Consider the following 20,595-nt stretch of genomic DNA (forward strand, 5'->3'; position numbering starts at 1 on the left):
TCAAGGTGTCTAGCGATATAGTCGCTAATCATCTGGGGCTATTGCTCGGTATCAGTCTTGGCGATTACCTGAGCGATGATGTAGAGTTTGAAACATTAGAGGAAGTAGAGATCTTCAGATACGAGTACGAGAAGCCTCTTGTCAAACCTGATCATCCTCGTCTAACAACGATAATGCGAAGATTGCATGAATGGTACATGGATACCTGCAAGAAGTCTGGGAAGGATAGTATGATGGTGAGAATTAAAGATGAGCATGGCCTCATTGGAGTTGAGTTGCTGCCTATTGAATTTGTGGAGTTATTCCAATTATTCAATCAAGACGCCCTCGACAAACAACTCATGACTTGCTACTGTCTGTAAGTATTACTTATGTAATTAAGTCTCTATAGCTCAGCTCTTTCATTGCATGTATATATAATTATCCTCACTATATTACGCAGATTGAAGATCATCGAATGCAAAAAGGACAAATCTATGACATTGGGTTCATTAACCCAAATACCGTAAATAAATGGTCGGTTAAAAAGAGAGTAAAAAATACTGAGGACAACTTGCTAAAATCTTACTTGGACATCAAAACAAAGGGAAAATACGATTTCCTTACAACTTCAAGTGAGTGTTACTGTCTTGTGCATAATCGGTTTCGCTACTCGAGGTTATAGTAATGTAATTGATGAGTTATGCATGCGCGGTTTCCACTTTATTCTACTAGAGATTAAGCTTGACCAGGGAGTAGTAACTGTCTTAGGCTCGAAGCGTAAAGGTCCCCAGGAGTATGCGGACATGACTGCAATGCTCCAGAAGTAAGTTCAATCGATCATTATCGCACCATATCGACAACTTTTATTATTTTGCTGATATCAAGTAATCATTTCCTTTGTCTGGCAGGGTTTGGAAACAGTTCACCGGAATGGTTCCGGGTCTGCAGAAGGATTTGCGATTTACACACCCCAAAGTAAGTAGTACTAGGTAATTCCGCGCATCTCTCATTGATTCTTGTTTCATCAATACCATTATCATGCTTCATTATCAGTTTGATTGAAATCTATTCTCGTAAAGTGCTTGTGGCAGAATGGCGGGAATAAATTATGTTGATACTATGTTTGCGAGTTCATCCGCCACTCGACCTCTGCGCGGGGCTACTCTGACAAACAATATGAAGTACGTAAATAATATTCACAATTTTGTTTTATTACCATCAATTGTGTTGAGTTTCATTCATATATATATTGACCCCCTTCTTTAAATTAGTTGTAGGCTGAACTCCTACCACATGATCACATACGAGCCATTCAAGAGGAGTTAGTGGGATTCTTTCTTGACCACATCATACATAAAGACAGAGAATGCCATGTGGAAGTTGAAATTGATTTTAGATGTTAGGGATACTAAGAGATGTTATATTGTATATATGTAGTAGTATCGGATAGATATATACGAAAACTTGTTCGACCAATCTCGGAGAAAGAGAGGTCACTTCTCTCTGTATATGTTCATGACGATCTTGTGTAATTAATGGTTCCTTTATTTGCTTACTAGCTAGCGTGTCGAGTTCTCTCTATACGTATAGTAGCTAGCATCGACCAAGCACGGAGAAAGAGAGGTCACTTCTCTCTATTAGCTACCTAACACAATATGAAACCCCTAAATTAACCCTCCAAAACCCCTAAACCCCCCTTTCAAAAAGAAAACAAAAAACCCCGCGCGTGGCTGCCTTTTGGTCCCGGTTGGTGTTACCAACCGGGACTAAAGGTCCTCCTACCTGGGCGCCCCGGAGCGGCCACGTGGAGTCTCTTCTATCCGGGTTCGTAAGGAAACTGAGACTAAATGTTTTGGGCTTTAGTCCCGTTTGATTTGTCCCGGTTCCGGAACCAGGACTAAAGGCCCTCTGGAACCGGGAGTCGTACCTTATTTTCTACTAGTGATGATATCATACTCAATCCTCTCTTTTTTATTAAATACTATGCTATCTTACAAAAGTTGTCTAGTTGGCATGCATGATACTGATTATGATACTCCCATGACAACCAGCCTAAGAAACTAGCTGGGTGACCATGCGCGGCCAGACATACTACGCATCTATCATATTTGGCATATAATTCATTAATTGTTTGGCCATGTCTTACGGATTTTGAGGACATGCGGCCATGCGCTGACATAATCCCGTGTGTCCACGAGTGCATTGTGATTGCTAGCTAATATAACCTCAAGCACCCCACTTGCAATATATACAGTGTTAGTTGCTTACCAAATGGAATACGCCCCGCTATACCCTCCCTTGTGCGAGTGAGCCACAAGCCCACAACCAATTCTTCGGCTGTAGGGAAGATGGGTGTATTGACGGTGCACAGTGCCCTCTTTAGTTAGAGCATTTACACGAAATGACGGGCAACGACTCGTCAATTATTTCCGTTGGGCGGGTCGGACGTGTGCATAGACACCAGTAATTTATGACATCTCTGCTGTTTTGTGTATTGAGTATTGACATCACTGCTGTTTGGTGTATTTACATTTGTTTCGATGTGTTTACATATGCTTCCTGATTAGGGGTTGACTAATTACGTTTGGGTCTATTACAATGGTACCTAGATAATTTATTGATAGACCAGCTTGCAGCCTGCGTGAGCAAGCATAACATACTGGTGGGTATATGCAGTTCCGAGAGCACAAATAAATCATATGAAAGATAACGGTAGTCCCTACGCAGAGGGAATAAACTTCAGAGTTTTGAGTAGGCATGTCATGGCCATGGCGGGTGCATGCATTGCACAAAGCACAGGAAGAAATGCATATTATGATTACGGCACTCCCTACGCAGAGGAAATGGAACTCCATACCTTGTGGAGAAAGATCATGGCCATGACCAGCAAGTTTGCAAGGCACAACATGAAAATGTTCTTCAGCAATGCCTGATTCTGCTCGACAAGTGCGACGTGGCAATGGACCGACGCGTGCAAAATCAGATGTCCCAACCGCGTGTTGAAGTACTGTGTCTACTTGTTCTTCCACTTCCAAAAATTGCACCATCCGTGCTGCAGCATGAAGAAAGATTAGCACAGCGTGATGTGATGGAGGTGGTGTTGAACTACTTTGGGACATGGACAAATACATGCTTTGGACCTCCGGCAAGGCTGGGAGGGATGGAGAAGGGGAACAAATTAGAATGGCCATCTGAAGCAAGAGACTCTTAAGCACAATGCTGTCAGAGAGAGGGAACAAAATGAGCACACCTGGGCACAGAACGCAGGGCCCTCGTGGCACGCGTCAGAGGATCCCTAGAGCACAGAGGGACAACATACTGAGAGATGAGCGACGATCGAGGTCAAGCTGGTGGTGGTGAGAGGAAGAACCTGTGAAGAGGTTGAGCATCCCCCATGCCACTCAAGTACAGCTATAAGCAGCAGAAACACAGCAGACCGTACCAGACACGGAGACGCCCGAGCAGCTTGTAGGAAGAAATTTGGAGAGCTGGAGAAGCCATACAGTGTACGCTAATGATGACCACAGTGTACGCTGACCGTATACCAGCTGGTGTACACTGACCAGGAGGAAATGTTATACGGCAATGACATATTGTAGTACTCCCTCCATTCCATAATGTAGTGCCTATAGATTTTTGTAAAAGTCAAACTTTGCCAACTTTGATCAGGTGTATAGAGAAAATTGTCTACATCTACAATACCAAACATGTATATTTTGAAAATATCACTCATGATGTATCCAATGAGATGCATTTGGTATTCTAGATGTACCTACTTTTCTCTATATACATGGTCAAAGTTTGTAATGTTTGACTTTTGTAAAAATCTATAGGCACTACATTATGGAACGGAGGGAGTAGCACGAATCACGTGGAGATGAGTGGCGCTCATAACGACCTCGCGTGGCTGCATGTACACACGCAATTTATCATGTTTTAAGCCATTAATCATATATTTTTCTTGCTTCTTTACCATTGACACTATACAATTCAAAATAAGCATAGAAAATTATTGTAGTGCAAATTTATGTCATCAAAGGCATCATAGTATTTTGTAAACCATTTTTGTTTAGTCTTAGTTAGATTATTAGCAAGGACATTGGGAATGGAACAGAAGACATTCAATATTTAGAGATGGATCGGCCAAATACCACCATACATTGTCATATTAACACTGAATTTCTCTTTTCAACTATTCACCTCACATGTATATCTTTCCACTAAGAGTTCATTACACTTTTGATACATAAACTTGCATCCAATGTACATATCCATACAGAAACTTGAAAAATGATACGAATAAGTCCAACAACTTGTGTTTTGGATACGTTTGAGTATATTTTTGTCATCGTTCGTTAACTCTCCATTAAACGGTACACGGCGGCTGGCCCGCTCTCTATACCTACGTATGGGTTCCACATGTGAGTAACAAAGTAGAAATAGAACCATAATAAAAGTTGGTGCGCTTACCACCATTCGATTACAAGGTTGTTAGGTCACGGACTTGATCTCCAAACTAGCTAACCGAAAGGTTGGAATCGAGTCTCTTTGGCCTAACTGAATACAACAACACGCACGCTACGTATTACAATGTTTAACAAAGCCCAGCAACACCATGCTCGACTCGTCGCTCAACACCAAACTGGGACTCTTCGGGTTGGCCGGGCTCATCGACCACGGCGCCGGGTCAATGCACACCACTAAGGCCGTGCTCAGCACTGTCGGGTACATCGACCCAGAGTTCGTCAACACGCGCTGGCCCAGCACCGAGTCAGACGTGTACAGCTTCAGCGTCGTCCTCCTGGAGATCGCCTCCGGCCGGCGTCCAGGTGATCGAGACCGCGGAGAGCTCCTTCACGCTGCTAAGCTGCGTGTGCGGCTTGTACGGGAGGGACGCGATCCTTGAGGCGGCAGACGAGAGCGGCTGAAGGGCGACGAGGCGGATGAGCGGTGGACGGTGCGGGTGCTGGTCGTCGGGCTCTGGTGCGCGCAGCCGGACCAGAGCAAGCGGCCATCGGTGGCGCACGCCATGCACGTCCTGCAGTCCGACGAGGAGATGCTGCCGGTGCTCCCGCTGCACAATGTACAGAGCTGCACCGAATCTTGTGTCGTCCGTCCCGTAGGGTACGGGTCTTTCTCCGTCGACAGCTCGGGCTCCAGCTGTGTTCGCTATTCTTCGGTCAGCATCAGCAACACCACTGCTTCGTCCGAGTTGACCTCGACCGCTCTGCTACGTCATTCCAAGGATCAAGCTAGTTGATTCAGCCAGATTTGTAATTATTGGTTAATTTCCTTCTTAAGTCGAGTATTCATTATTTCGCTGGAATGATGTTCGGTCAATTTGCATTGTGTTTTGGCTGGATTAAATTCTCAGGAGCAAGTAACTGATGTTATCTTTGCTACAGACTATCTATCTTTAGTAAACAGGATCCAGTTTTCAGTGATTGATCGTTCTACTATTGGTGCGGTGGTTTTTAATATTTAATTTGTGGATGGTGCCTTGGATTCGGTGATCTTCAAGCACATCCATCAACATTTGAATATTGTTGCTCATTTGTTAACTACAGGTTGTTTGTATTTGGTTGCTGCATGTATTTTCTATTCTAATTCCGTATCGCATCCAGAAAACTATGTGCAATGTTATTAGGTAATAAATAAAGCTTGTGTTCCAAAAACAATCGGTCGAAATTTTATCGGTATGTATGTGAAAGCCGAGCGGATACTTTCTGCATGTAGTAGGGATGGCAATGTATAGGGTATAGGTGGGTACAACCTCCTTCTGCCCAAACCTATACCCACAAAAACCTTTTATACTAACCCACTTTAATACCCATGGGCATAAATTAATAGCATGCCTATACTCATCGGGTATCCTATACCCAATGGGTATAATTTTTTACATTTAATTTTCTAAAAAAGTAAAGAAATGAGTGTAAAATTCAAGTGATGATGGGCGAGCAGTATAGCACCGACGAGGCCTCCTCCGGTGGGTGGCCTTTTGGAGGGATTAAGCGTGTATGAGCAATGGTTGGTGAAAGCCTGACGTAGTGGAATGTGACAGTGGGAATCGGTGATCGCTGGATCGAGAGATGGATAGGAGTTCGACGACGATAAGTTAAGATTTCATTGTTTTGAGGAGACATATATATAGTGGGAATCGGGGATCGTTGGATCGAGAGATGGATAGGAGTTCGACGAAGATAAGTTGAGATTTTATTGTTTTGAGGACACACACACACACACACACACACACACACACACACACACACACACACACACACACATATATATATAATTTTATGTTCCGTAAATTCTGTCTTATTTCAGACATAAAAAGAGAACGTAAGAAAATATATAATCGCCGTAAAAAATATTTTATATTACGCAAATTTCAAACGTAAAAATATAGTGTAAAATGTACATAAAATGTAATTTTTCTGGTCTTCTGACATTTTTTTATGCCAAATTTTACGCAGTGAATCAATATGACTGTAACTATTTGTACTTGAAACATAATTTATTTATGAAATGATCGTAAGATTACCTCGGCTGAAGAATAACGTATTCTGAACCCTGGGTGATGAATAGTAACACTATATATATATATATATATATATATATATATATATATATATATATATATGTATGCAAGAGGAGTGGCGACCAGGTTTCTGTGGGCATATGAGCTATGACTTGTTTAGGGAATAGAAAATATAGGGTTGGGCCATGGGAGTTGGATGTTGACACCACATGCGATCGGTATGTTGCGGAGAGCTGGAGAGACTCTACTGCACAATTGCATCGTGATTCGTGTTGTCATGTTCACTTCAACAATATGCATGTGTGCTGCTCAGCTCATCAATCCTATATGGATTTTAGTCAAATCATCTTAGGCCCCACTTATCAAGTCACTCCCATCTCCCTCTCTACATCACGTGCATGCATGACAGGATTAGGACACATGCATTGCTTCTCCTCTTTCACCCAACAAATTCTTTCTTTTGTATCACCTTTACAATTTTAAGTCACTGATATCTTTTAAATCAGTTTTTATTTTTATTTTATATTTAAACTCATGGCGCTAAGACCTTACAACAAGACCAATGTTTAAGTATCAATACTTTAATCCATTTATTTCACACAGTCTTTTCATTGTGTGAAACTAACTAGAACAAGACCAATGAGATCATTTTTCAAGTAAGTTAATGTGTTTTACACAAGGAGTTGTTTTCGTTTTACTGAAATCAGTTTTCCTTTGTGAGAGTGAATTCTTTAAGTGAGTGGAATCAGTTTTTTTTTAATGAGTAAAATTTGCTATCTGAAACGGGTGAAATAAGTTTTTGAAATGAATGAAATTATGTTTTAGAAATGAGTGAAATCAAGTTTTTGAAGTGAATGAAATTAGTGTACTGAGCATATTAAAATAATTACTTCGGATTTTTGAAATGAGTGAAACCAATTCTTTGGACACAAGTGAAATTATTATTTTTTAATTGAGGGAAATCAGTGTTTGAATTAAGTGAAATCAATAATTTTGAATACATTGGAATCCGTTTTTTGAAATGAGTCAAATGTGTTCAATGAGTGAAATCCATCTTTTGAAAAGGAGTAAAATTATTATTTTTTGAATTGAGTAAAATAAATGTTCTGAAAAGAATGAAATCAACAGGTATGAACGCAATGCTCGGCGTTGTGGTGTCGCTCTTGTTGGGAGCACGCAGTACGTTGTGCCCGCGCAAAACAAAAAAGTTCTACCATGCAACCGAGAACATTGTAAGGGATAGATTACGAGCTTGAGTTTTACCACTAGACACACTGTCACTATAGCGGAAGTAGAGTTCACGAACCACGTTGATTACGTTCAGTCTAGTTTTGGATTATATAGTGTTGGAAATATGCCCTAGAGTCAATAATATTGTATTATTATATTTTTCATGTTTATAATTAAGAGTTTATATTCTATGCTATGACTGCTATCATCTTGGAATGTATGATTCAGTGGAAAATGCATATGCACTTGTGAAATGTTAAACAATACAATAAAATTTCTAGTATCACCTCAAAGACTAGCTCAAGTGTTGATGGTGATCATCGTTTCCGGATCTTAGGATACTGTTAAATGGAATGATAGTCCTAAATAATTTCCAGAATATGATGTTAGAAGAATGATCATATTAAATCGATCCAAACTTGTTTGTTGTACTTTGAGATACAATCATCAGAAGTCAATTCCTACAACATGGGGAGTTACTGTTGAAAATATTCCCTAGAGGCAATAATATTGTATTATTATATTTTCATTTTACAATTAAGAGTTTATATCGTTCCCTCTGTTGACAGCATGGTGGAGTTGGAATGGTGTGTGGCTGGAAAGGATGAGGCTGTCGCGTGGTGGCTTGCGAGGTTATATAGGGCGGAGGGGGAGGCGGTTGCGGTTGGTTGGGGGTGCCGGCCGGCTCGCTGGAAGTAGCGGCATGTTTGGGCTGGCTTCCTCGCCGGTGTTTCCCACATTGGCATTGCTCTCACGTTTTGGTACAGACAAAAACTCGGAGAGAGAGGGGAAACCGCGGCGACCATATCCGTTGCCTTGCAGAAAAAAACGGCATTACATTACACAAATGTATGGTACAAAGGACTACTCTCACGGTATTACATTACACAAATGTGTGGCATTGGCAAGGGCCTAGAGCCGAACCTCCTCCTTAATCCTCGTGAAGACAATCGTCGTTGTAACCAGTGGCGAAGGTACAGGGTGTATAGTGTGGGCCACCACCCACCCTGAGACTAGGAACTGGGCTTTATACCATAGCAAAAAGAGGCTATTTTTTAAACAAAATCTAAATTTGCTTGCACAGTTGCACTGTTGGCCTATACCCTCGAAAAGGTAGATTCTGGAATCAGAGAAAGAATGGCGACAACACCTTTTGGCGCTACCCCCCATCGAGGTGCATGATATGATTATCATGATTATTTGGAGAATATTGAACCTTTGAAATGATCCATCCACGACAAGAGTATTCCTCCAACGGATGCGTGGAAAAAATCAGCGCATAACTACATGAGTTCCCTACGATATGTGAAAATAAACAATTTATTGAAGGCAAGACTCATGTGGATGATTTCCGCGGTTCGAACATCGAAGTGCAGCGTCCCCTCAAATCGCCATGGATGCCACCCCACCAGACTAGCTAGCCCTCTCAGTACACGGTCCTTTCTCTTTGGATGATGGTTTGGCAGGGGCCAGAATGATTCTGAAGGACAATACAGAAGAAGCCATCTCTGCTTCATGCCATCTTCTGTTCTTTTGCAACGACGCACTGGAAGCAGGGATCCATGGTATTTTGGAGGGCATGTCTTTGGCCCTTCACTCCAATGTTCTATTCAGCAATCTCATGCAGTCAGACTCGGTGGGAGCATTATCCTCTCTAACCGGTGATTTCCTCTCTAAATCGTTGTACGGTTACCCCATCAATGAAATCAAGCTGCTCATGGTGAAGCGGGAGTTTGTTCTCGTTAAGCTAGCTAGATCCCGAAATAGGGTTTCACACTATCTCGCTGATTATGCTTGTACGTCTCGCAGCACCGCCTGTTGGTTTCAGCATAATCCTCCTTGTATTCATGTAATAATCTTGTATTAGCAGACAATAACCTCTTGCTATGCACTTCCTCCGTTCCTAAATATATGTCTTTTTAAAGATTGCAATACGACCTAAATACGATTGTTTATAGACATATTTTAAAATATAGATTCAGTCATTTTGCTTCGTATGTAGTTTTTATTGAAATGTAGATTCAATCATTTTGCTCCGTATTTAGTTTTTATTGAAAATCTCTAAAAAGATACATATATATATTTAGGAAAGGAGGGAATAGTAATAATGAAACTCTCAATTTGCCTTGAAAAAATAGGTAGGATAAGAATTCTCGTGCCTATCCTCAGTAGACGAGCTGGGCGGAGACGAGTCCAACGTGGCCATCTCTCTTTCTAGGAAGGCACGCTGTACATTCGTGCATGCATCGTACTACAGGAACTAGCGGGGTTCCCATCCCATCGATCACCGTGCCAGGCGGAGACAAAACACTGTTCTGTTCCGACGACCGGAGCGACCCTCCGCGCTTCCACACGGCAGCGACTCGGTCAGCGACACGGCACATACATCCTCCCTGTTCCGACCGATCGCGGGGGTGCTCCACGGTTCTACGAACCCGGCAAGTAGCAGCAGCAGCAACAACAACAACGGTGTCGTACTCATACGTGACGCGCTCGTGTTCGCCTGCCCGACTTGTTCGTCCTGGTCCGTGGGCAGACGGGGAAGCGAGCGTTATCTTAGGAGCTGTAACGGAAGTCGGTGGTCCGGAAGTTAGCTTTTCTGTTAATTAATACTAGTATTAATTAAATATTCTTTTTCGAGGGAGGTATTAATTAAATCTTAACTAAAAGAAAACTATAGCCAATCGTGCATGCTCACATACACGTACTTTGACGCATCTCTACAAAGAGGCTGACGTTTGTACGTCCGTACCGATACATAATCCCCCTAATATATACAAAAAAGTTAATGCAGCTAAAACAGCATCCAAATTGACGGAACATCATTCCCGCGAAACATTGCATACTGGAGGTAACAAGGAAATTAATCAAGAATTACAGATCTGGACGAATCAATTAACTTGATCCTTGGAATCTCGTAGCAGCGCGGTGGAGGACGACTCGGAAGAAACAGTGGTGTTGCCGGTGCTGACCGAAGAAGAGCGAACACAACCGGAGCCTGAGCTCTCAACGGAGAAAGACCCGTAGGACGCAAGATCCTGTGCAGCCCTGTACATGTGCCGTGGGAGCGCCGGCAGCCTCGCCTCGTCGGACTGCAGGACGTGCATGGCCTGCGCCATGGATGGCCGCTCGCTCCGGTCCGGGTGCGCGCACCAGAGCCCGACGATGAGTGCCCGCTCCATCCACCGCTCGTCCGCCTCGTTGCCCCTCAGCCGCTCATCCGCCGCGTCAAGGATCGCGTCCCTCCCGTACAGGTTCCACACCCAGCTGAGCAGCGTGAAGGATCTCTCAGCGGTCTCGATCACCGGCCGGCGGCCGGAGGCGATCTCCAGGAGGACGACACCGAAGCTGTACACGTCCGACTCGGTGCTGGGTCGGCGTGTGTTGACGAACTCTGGGTCGATGTAGCCGACGGTGCCGAGCACGGCCTTCGTGGTCTGCATTAACCCGGCGCCGTGGTCGATGAGCCGGGCCAACCCAAAGTCCCCAAGCTTGGTGCTGAGGGATGAGTCGAGCATGATGTTGCTGGGCTTGATGTCGCCGTGGAGGATGCACTGCTCCCACTCTCCGTGGAGGTAGCGTAACGCGGATCCCAAGCCAAGGATGATGTTGTACCTCTGTGGCCATGTCAGATAGCTGTCATCGTCGCTGTACAGGTGCCTGTCTAGGCTGCCCTCCGCAACAAGCTCGTAGACAAGCAGGAGCCCCTTGCGGCTGTCACACCAACCGAGCAGCTGCACAAGGTTGCGATGCTTCAGTCTGCTTATGATCCTCACCTCTGCCTCAAACTCCTTCCTCCCCTGAGACGATGACTCTGCCGACAGCACCTTCACGGCCACGGCACGACGGTCTTGGTCACCACCGACGGCGGCTGCGATTGTGAGGTGACCCCGATAAACGCTCCCGAAGCCGCCTCGTCCGAGCTTCTGGTCGTCCGCGAAATTGCTCGTTGCTGCGACCAGCTCGTGGTACATGTACCGTCTGGCGCCGCAGGCAGCCACACCTCTCTCGAGCTCAGCTCTGTCGTCACACTCTTCTTCACTGTCCTCGTTTGCTCTTCTTTTCTTGTGACGCCGCCAACCCAGTACCACCGCCGCACAGACTAACAGAAAAAACAGAGGAACAAGGATGGCTAGTAGGATTGGTACCAACTTTTTGTGGTTGTTGCTGCTGGTTGGAGCCGGAAGAGGAGGTTCAGCAGGTGGAGGTGCTTCCTTCTTTGATTCAAGCGTGGAACTGAATGACCATGACAGTACCTGGTGCAGCTCAGCGACCGCGCCAGTCGCCGCGGAGAAGCCGACGGCGACCTCCTCCGGTAAGTATCTGTTGAGATCGACGGTTGCATTTACCTGGTACAGAGCATCGTCGATGAGGAGATCAACACCCAGCATCTTGGAGTCGTTGTGGTACTTCACCGTGGCTTCCATAACATGGAGCGACGTGAGGTTTTTTCCCGGCCAGGTTGTCGTGTCCGTCACTGCCGTTGAGTTGAGGGAGTTGACGTCGATGCCGATATGGTTGTTGTTGATGTCGGCATACGGCTCGTTGCGGAAAGTGTCGAACTCAACGGCGACGATCCGGCTATCGCCTGTCCCGTTAGTGAAGTCGGGGAGGAGGCCGAGGCTGCGGCCGGTGCCGTTTGGGGGGATCACAGAAGGGAAATGCCCGAGGAAGAAGGTCATGCCGTCACCTGTCAGCGGCAGGCTGTCCTTGTCCGGAGTGATTCGGAAGGAGAAGGTGGTGGTGAAGCTAGCCATCTCGCCGGTGGAGTTGCTCCACAGGGGCACTTTGTGCGCGTACCATGCCCGGCCGGCGCTGTTCTGAATGTTTGCATCACGCGTATTCTTTGTCAACTCTAGCCACGACGAGCTGATCAGTGCATCGCCGGTGACTTTGATGGATGAACCGGCGCTGGGATCGGAGAAGTTGAGGTTGAAGGAGAGCGAGGAGGCCCAGCTCGGCGCGTAGTAGACGTATAGCAACAGCAGCAAGACTAAAGTGGTACGGCGAGAGGCCATTGCTTGGGGTTGGTGTTTTCGGAAGGAGGAAGCTTGTGCAAGGGAGATCTGTAGCTCATCGAGATTTCAAGCCCGCCGCCGGTGGACACCACCACAAGTCGCCGCACGCGGATTAGAGACCAAGTGGAAAAGTTGAGTGGCCCGTGGCCGTGGGGCCAGGAAGTTTGAACCGGTCTCTGCATCTATAAAGGGAAGGGGACGACTTGACGGAAAGGGCTGTCGGGGACGCAGGGGGAGCCCACTGCGCGCCACAGGAAAATTCCTGCATGCGGTATGGGTCAAAAGGTGTAGGCCCCATTCACGTGATAAAGTATAGTTTTTCATTCGTGCATTTGGATGGACTAAAAAAAGCTAGTGCATTTGGATTAGACGTTCGACTTGTCTCCATCATAAAGCAACACAAGTCCTGGCTAAAAAAGAAGTAGAAACATAAGTGGTGGCTCGAAATGAATAAACAACTGCTACAAGTGGGACACGGCGTCAACAGGAAAAGATAGCACAATGATCGATATTATAAGAGCATCTCCACCCGCGCCTCCAACGTGGCCTTCCAGGCGATTTTTTCGCATCGCGCCGAAAAAACGGTCCAGTCGCGTTCCCAGGAGCCCGTTTTTCATCGGCTTGGGTCAAAATCAGCTACGACGGACCCAAGCCAAACCTGACGCGCTAGGGGCGCCTAGGAGCGCCGGGGCGAGTGTTTTGGCGCGAAACAGCCGCGGGCCCGCCGAGTCAGCGAGACGGCCGCTTCGTCGCCCTCATCGCCTCGGTTCCCGCGGGAATCAATGCCAAGGTTACCGCACTGCCGCCGCCGGTCAGCCTTGCCATTGAGTCCTCATCACGGGGGGCGCGTCACGGGGCAGCGCGGTGACGCATCCCCTCCCGCCACGCATACACACGGGCGCGGCTATATAAGCCGGTGGCCTCCCTCGCCTCTGGCCACACCAGCCCTAGCCGTCGAGCTCTCCCTCCCCCGTGCGCCGCCGCCGACGCTTATTCCCTCTCTCTCCCCTCACTTCGACACCCGATGGCCGCGCATTTCCTCGGCGACGGCCAACGGCTTCGGCAGCCGCTCGCTCCATGACTGGGAGTCGTGGCTCCTGTTCAAGGCCAACATCCCGGGGCCGCCGGACATGTGCGCCGGGCCGACGGGGTAGAGGCTCAGCAACGGGGGAGTGCCCATTCCCCCGTTGCCCGACGTCGAGGCGCGCCCCGCCTACTTCGCCGCCGAGATCGAACGCGTGCGCGCCTCCCTTATCGACGAGCAGCTCGCCCTTCCCCAGTACGCCACCGACAAAAACACGGCGTGGGCGGCGTACTTCAAGCGCCGCCAGGAGCAGAGGCTGGCGTCCACCAACGGGACGCCGGTGGTGGGCGGCGTGAAGAATAGCGAGGGGCGCCGCGTGTGGTGGGGCCCCCCGGCCGCACGCTCAAAGGTGTGATGTCGTACCTTGAGGAGGCAACGAACCGCCACTGGCATACCCTCCCACGGCGGCCGCCCCGGCCCACCGCCGGCGCACCGAGCAATGGATGCCCAGGAGGTTCGGTTCCTCCTCGTCTTCCTCCTCGCACTCCTCCTCACGCTCTTCTTTCCACTCCTCCGGCTCTTCGGCGTTGCTCGGTGTCAAGAGGCCGCTCGGCCGGCGCACTCGTAGCGCCGGCATCATCATAAACTAGGGCGGCCGGCGCGCCTCCTCGTCGGCTCCTCCGCGCTTCGTCAAGCCAAAGACGGAGCCGGGGCTCGGGGCCGTGAAAACGGAGCCGGGGCTTCCCGCCGTGAAGGCGAAGCACGGCGACGTGGAGCTCGACGACGAGGCGGCCCTGAAATGGGCACGCAAGGACTACCTCAAGATGGAGATGGAGTGCCAGTGCGCCGCCCTGCAGCGCTTCGAGCAGCGCCGTCGGGGCCGCGACGAAGGAGGCGTCGTCGTCCTCGACGACAGCGAGGACGACGACTCGCCGCCACCGCCACCAGTCCGCCATGGCGACGCCTGGCAGGGGTCCAGGAGGGGCGGCCGCGTCAAGGAGGAAAGGGCCGCCGCCGACGATGGCGGCGAGGATGGCGGCGACGATGACGAGTACGCCGCGTTCAGTGACTTCTTCGCCCCTTAGTTGTAGTTTAGGCCTTTTAAGATAAATTTGCTATGTAAGCCGCGAACATGTCTAATATATGTCAAGTTTGCCGAATTTTAGCCGAGTTTAACCGAACTTTGTCAAATGTTTTTTTTAATTTGGACGGCGTCTGGGGGCGGCCCTGGGGTCAGCGACTGGGAATCAACTTGCCCCCAGGCCGTTTTTTGCGCCTGCTCGCCCCCAGGCGGTGATTTTATGCGCCCCCTGGGGGGCCAACGGCTGGAGATGCTCTAAGGCGTGTTTGGTAGCCTGCATTGCCCCAAGTATGTTGTGTGGACATGAGAAAAATTATGATTGGTTGCATACAAGGAGGTCTGGCTCGCACACGCGTGAATTTTAAATCAATGTAGAGCCTGGCTTTCTAGTAAGGTTCGAATTGGCCGTTTCCAGTGAGTCAGCCTCATTCTAATACAAAAATGGGGCATGACGTTCGTGGCTATGCAGGTGAAATCTTGGAGGAGATGACGTGAGACGAAAATGCCATATCGCCAATGGCGGAGCCATGCACTACAAGAAATATGTCAACTTAAGACCTTCCCTCAGTGATTCTGGAAGAAACGGTTGTAAATCTACGACCATTTGACACCAAATGGTGGTAAGCTGTTCGGAGGGCTCCAAAACCCTAAACTATAACTATCATTTTGGTCAAAAAGGTCGTAATTTCCTTACACGAAATGGTCGTAAAGCAGACAACACTGGTCCGCTGCTTTATGTGTCATGTCTATGTGGATTGTAAATTGTGGTGGATTGCTATGACTAGGCGCCACCTCATCATTTTTGCCTATGTGTCATGTCTATGTGTCAATTTTTGTGAAGCAACCGATATTTCTGTTATTCCGAAAAAATTCTCATAAATTCTTTGGATCATATCTTCATCAAAAGTGTCAAAAACCTTCCTTGCCTAGTTCAAATATAATTCAAAAATATTCATTTTCCTATTCTGTTCCGAATAACACTTTGTAAAGTAACTGCTATTTATATATTCTTGATTGCCCTCAAAATTTATGGGAACTCTTTCCTATCCAAATCATTGCCTCATGACAAAATTCAGCTCCATTTGCCTAGTAAATGTTCCTCGGCAAATTTCTAAAGGTTTTGTTCAGCTGGAATCTTGGTGAAAGAAGTACTAACTATGTATATCCTAATGAGTTAAATTTTTGCCACATTTTTTATATGCCCATATGATAGCTCTCCATAAAATTTTAGCTCCATCTAACAATCCATGAGAGCTCACAATCCAATCTTTGTTTCTAGTAATATTTTCAGTTTGTGAAGCAACTATATTTTATATTGCTTTATAATTGCTGAAAATTTACCAGGTCATGACCCTGCCCATAGAACCTCCCTCCACCAAATTTTAGCTCATTTAATATAACCATTTTCCCCAATAGTTTTCCCAATTTTCTGTTCAGTGGATAGCATTGTGAAGGAAGTACCATTTTTATATATCCAAATGGCATGAAATGTATACAATGCCTTCATATGCCCAAATTATCACCCTCCTCCAATTTGCAGCTCAATCAAATCATCTATGTGAGCCCAGCTTGAATTTTTATTTTTTTGTCGAGATTGGCACATTGCAAAGCAAGTGCTATCTATACCCCTCCTATTTCCCTCAAAAATTTGGTCAATCTTCCATATCCAAATCATTGCCACACGACAATTTTCAGCTATATTTTCCTAGTAAATCTTCCTCAGAAAATTTCTAAAGTTTCTGTTCAGTTAGAAGCTTTGTGAAGGAAGTGATATATAGGAATATCCTAATGAGTTGAATTTTTGCCACATATTCTATATGCCAAGCTGTACACAAAATTTTATCTCTATATAATAATCCATGTGAGCTCACCATCGAATCTTTGTTTCTGGTAATATTTTCAGTTTGTGAAGCAACTACATTTTATATTGATTTATGATTGCTGCCAATTTACCAGGACATTATCCTGACCATAGAAACTCCCTACACCAAACTCTAGCACAACCTAATCATCTATGTAAGCCCAGCTTCAATTTCTATTTTTTGTCCAGATTGGCACATTGCAAAGCAAGTGCTATCTAGACACCTCATATTGTCCTCAAACTTTTTGTGCCATCTTACATATCCAAATCATTACCACACTCCAATATTCAGCTCCAATTTCCTATTAAATCTTCCTCAGCAAATTTCCAAAGTTCCTATCCAGAGAGAAGCTTTGTAATGGAAGTACAAGCTAGGGTTATCTAAATGGTATAAATTTTTTACAGTGCTTTCCTATGCCCAAATTACCATACTCCACAAAATTTCAGCTCAATCCATTTATTCATTTGAGCCTAGCTTCAACATCCATATTTCTACCTGATGTGATACTTTGCAAAGCAAGTGCCATCTAAGCTCCTCCATTTGAGCTGAAAATTTGCCAAGACAGTCTCCCTAGTAGATGATCATCCTCAGCCAAAACTCAGGCCCATTGGCCATGTGCATTTCATGTACCGCTAATCAAACACTTGGCTGCTAATTCGTGTTTGAGCATAGTTTTGTCTCCTCGTGAGATTCTTCTGTCGTAATTTTCTTCCTAGCACCTACCTGGGGAGTCCCCAACCCACTACACATGACTAGGCCGCCCAGAATGCATGGCAACTCCACGGTCACGCGGTGACCACGCGACGGACATGCGAGTTTACACGCTTTGGAGTTGGGCCCCTGGGCCACCGTCCAAACCGCGACGTATCGCCACCAAACCATGCATTTCAGCTTAAATAGATACTTATGTAACTAGAAATGATTTTTGGAAAAAAAAAATAAAGAGCAAACTATAGGGCAGCTGCAGTTCAAATTTGACATGTTTCCCACTGAATCGGCAGAAATTTGTCTTTTTCACAAGAGGTGGATAAAAGCTTTGGACACCCAACCATTTTGTTAATTATGCATTAAATATGGCCTACTATTTTATAGAAATGATTTGGTACAATTTTGCAACAAATATATGGTAGGTCCTTCACAAAAAAAACTCATTTTGGGCACTCAAAAAAATGAAAAATGAATTTTTTTGTCCAAAGAAAATGAAAAGTTCCCTAGGCAACATTGTTTGCCATTTCAAGATGCATCCTTTTGCATTGGATCACTGGAACAAACTATTCCATGAATGCGGCCATATAATTGATCATTTGCCTTGAAAGCCATGAATCTTCACACAGGATAGCTCATTTCTCATAACACTTTATTTAAATAATTGTTGTATTATAATTTTATTATTTTTCCTAGTAACTTGGTCACATATAATGACACAATGCGAAGGTTTTCCAAATTTTAGATTTTTTTTTAATTTTTATGCCCGTTTCAAAATGCGGTAAAAACGGTGGGCTTGACCGTAACTAGCTAGTTGTTGAATCTTGGAAAACTTTTGGTGTTTCTCTGATTAAATAGATACCTATGTACCTAGAAATGATTTTTGGAAAAAATAAAGAGCAAACTATGTGGTAGCTATAGTTCAAACTTGACCCACGTCCTACTGAATTAGCGGAAATTTACTCTTTTTCACAAGAGGTGGATCAAAACTTTTGACACCCAAACATTTTGTCAACTGTGCATTAGATATGTCCTAGTATTTTATAAAAATGATTTGGTACAATTTTGTAACAAATATATGGTAGGTCCTTCACAGAAAAACTCATTTGGGGCACTCGAAAAAATGGAAATCAGTTTTTCATCCAAAGAAAATGAAAACTTCTTAAGGCAACATTGTTTGCCATTCCAAGATGCATCCTTTTGCATAATATTAGATCATTGGAACAAACTATTCCATGAATGTGGCCATAACATTGATCATTTGCTTTGAAAGCCATGAATCTTAACACATGATAGCTCATTTCTAAGAACACTTTTTTAAAATAATTAATGTATTGTAAGTACTGGTAACTTGGTCACATATAATGACACAATTCGAAGGTAATTTTTTATTTATTTTTTATGCCCATTTCAAAATGCGGTCAAAACGGCGGGCTTGACCTTTCCTAGCTAGTGGTTGAATCTTGAAAAACTTTTGGTGTTTCTCTGATTAACTAGATACTTATGTACCTACAAATGATTTTTGGAAAAAATAAAGAGCAGGCTATGAGGCAACTGTAGTTCAAACTTGACCCACTTCCTATTGAATCGGAGGAAATTTGTCTTTTTCACAAGAGGTGGATCAAAACTTTTGACACACAACCATTTAGTCAACTGTCCATTAAATATGGCCTAATATTTTAGAAAACTGATTTGGTACAATTTTGCAACAAATATATGGTAGGTCCTTCACAAAAAACCTCATTTTGGGCACTCGAAAAATGGAAGATTTTTTGTCCAAAGAAAATGAAAACTTTCTTAGGCAACACTGTTTGCTATGCCAATATGCACCCTTGTGCACAATATGCGACCATTTGAACAAACTACGCCATGAATGTGGCCATAAGATTGATCATTTGTCTTGAAAGCCATTGATCTTCACACATGATAGCTCGTTTCTGAGAACACCTTTTTAAAATAATTGTTGTATTATAAGTTTATTATTTTTCCTGATAACTTGGTCACATATAATGACACAATGCGATGGTTTTCCAATTTTTTTTAAAAAAATTCATGCCCATTTCAGAATGCGGTTAAAACGACGGGCATGACCGTTCCTAGCTAGTGGTTGAATCTTGGAAAACTTTTGGTGTTTCTTTGATTAAATAGATACTCATGTACCTAGAAATAATTTTTGGAAAGAATGAAGAGCAAACTATGAGGCAACTTTAGATCAAATTTGACCCGCTTCCTACTAAATCGGGGAAATTTGTCTTTTTCACGAGAGGTGGATCAAAACTTTTGACACCCAACCATTTGGTCAATTGTGCATTAAATTTTGCCTAATATTTTAGGAAAATGATTTGATACGATTTTGGAACAAATATATGGTAAGTCCATCACAAAAAAAACTCATTTTGGGCACTCGAAAAATGAAAATTAATTTTTCATGCAAAGAAAATGAAAACTTTCTTAGCCAACATTTTTTGACATTCCAAGATGCACCCTTGTGCAGGAAATGAGGTCATTTGAAACAAAGATTTGGTAGGTTCTTAACAAAACCATTTCGGGCAATCGAAAAATAGAAAACAACTCTTTTGTGCAACGAAAATGAAAACTCCCCATATCAACATTGTTTGTCATCCGAGATACACACATGTGCACAATATTCATTCATTTTAACAAACTATAAGTGGTTGATATGTTGAATGTTTTCCCTAAATAAGAGGGTAAACAACTATAAGAGAAACAAAAGGGAAAAAATAGATAAGCTTAATTCCGATTGGTGGAATCCGTTATGGCATGGATTGATGACATGGCAAACATCCGTCCATCCATACATCGATCCATCCGTCCATCCAACCCACTACAGCGTCTCTCTCTCTCTCTCTCTCACTCACTCACTCACGCACGTGAACCCAAGTCGATCCAGATCCGTCCCCGCCTCCATTCCTCTCCCAGATCCAGATCCCTCTGCCGCCGCCCCGTCCTCCCCTTCCTTCCACAGCGGCCCCGTCCTCCCCTTCCTTCCGTCGGCCACCTCTCCCCTCGCCTCAGCCACCCACCTCCGCTCCTCTCCCCTCTCATCCCTAGCTGCAGATCCACTCAAGCACCTCCTCTCCCCATGCCCGATTCATCTCCAATCCCACCCCCGACAACCAACCCCACCCCCA

At 45.0% G+C, this 20,595-nt stretch overlaps 1 protein-coding gene and 1 pseudogene across 1 annotated transcript; one reads left to right on the forward strand and one right to left on the reverse strand.

The window, feature by feature from the left end:
- LOC119340850 overlaps positions 1 to 5,238 on the forward strand; it is a 7,936-nt pseudogene extending 2,698 nt beyond the window's left edge.
- A 5,288-nt stretch (positions 5,239 to 10,526) lies between these two features.
- On the reverse strand, positions 10,527 to 12,829 carry LOC119335255 (L-type lectin-domain containing receptor kinase IX.1-like). The gene has a single exon (XM_037607403.1). It carries the CDS (start codon positions 12,769 to 12,771, stop codon positions 10,645 to 10,647), a length of 2,127 nt encoding a protein of 708 aa, XP_037463300.1. The 5' UTR covers positions 12,772 to 12,829; the 3' UTR covers positions 10,527 to 10,644.
- Positions 12,830 to 20,595: the final 7,766 nt, after the last annotated feature.

This window comes from Triticum dicoccoides, chromosome 7B (genome assembly GCF_002162155.2).
Source record: "Triticum dicoccoides isolate Atlit2015 ecotype Zavitan chromosome 7B, WEW_v2.0, whole genome shotgun sequence".
Taxonomy (NCBI): Eukaryota; Viridiplantae; Streptophyta; class Magnoliopsida; order Poales; family Poaceae; genus Triticum; species Triticum dicoccoides.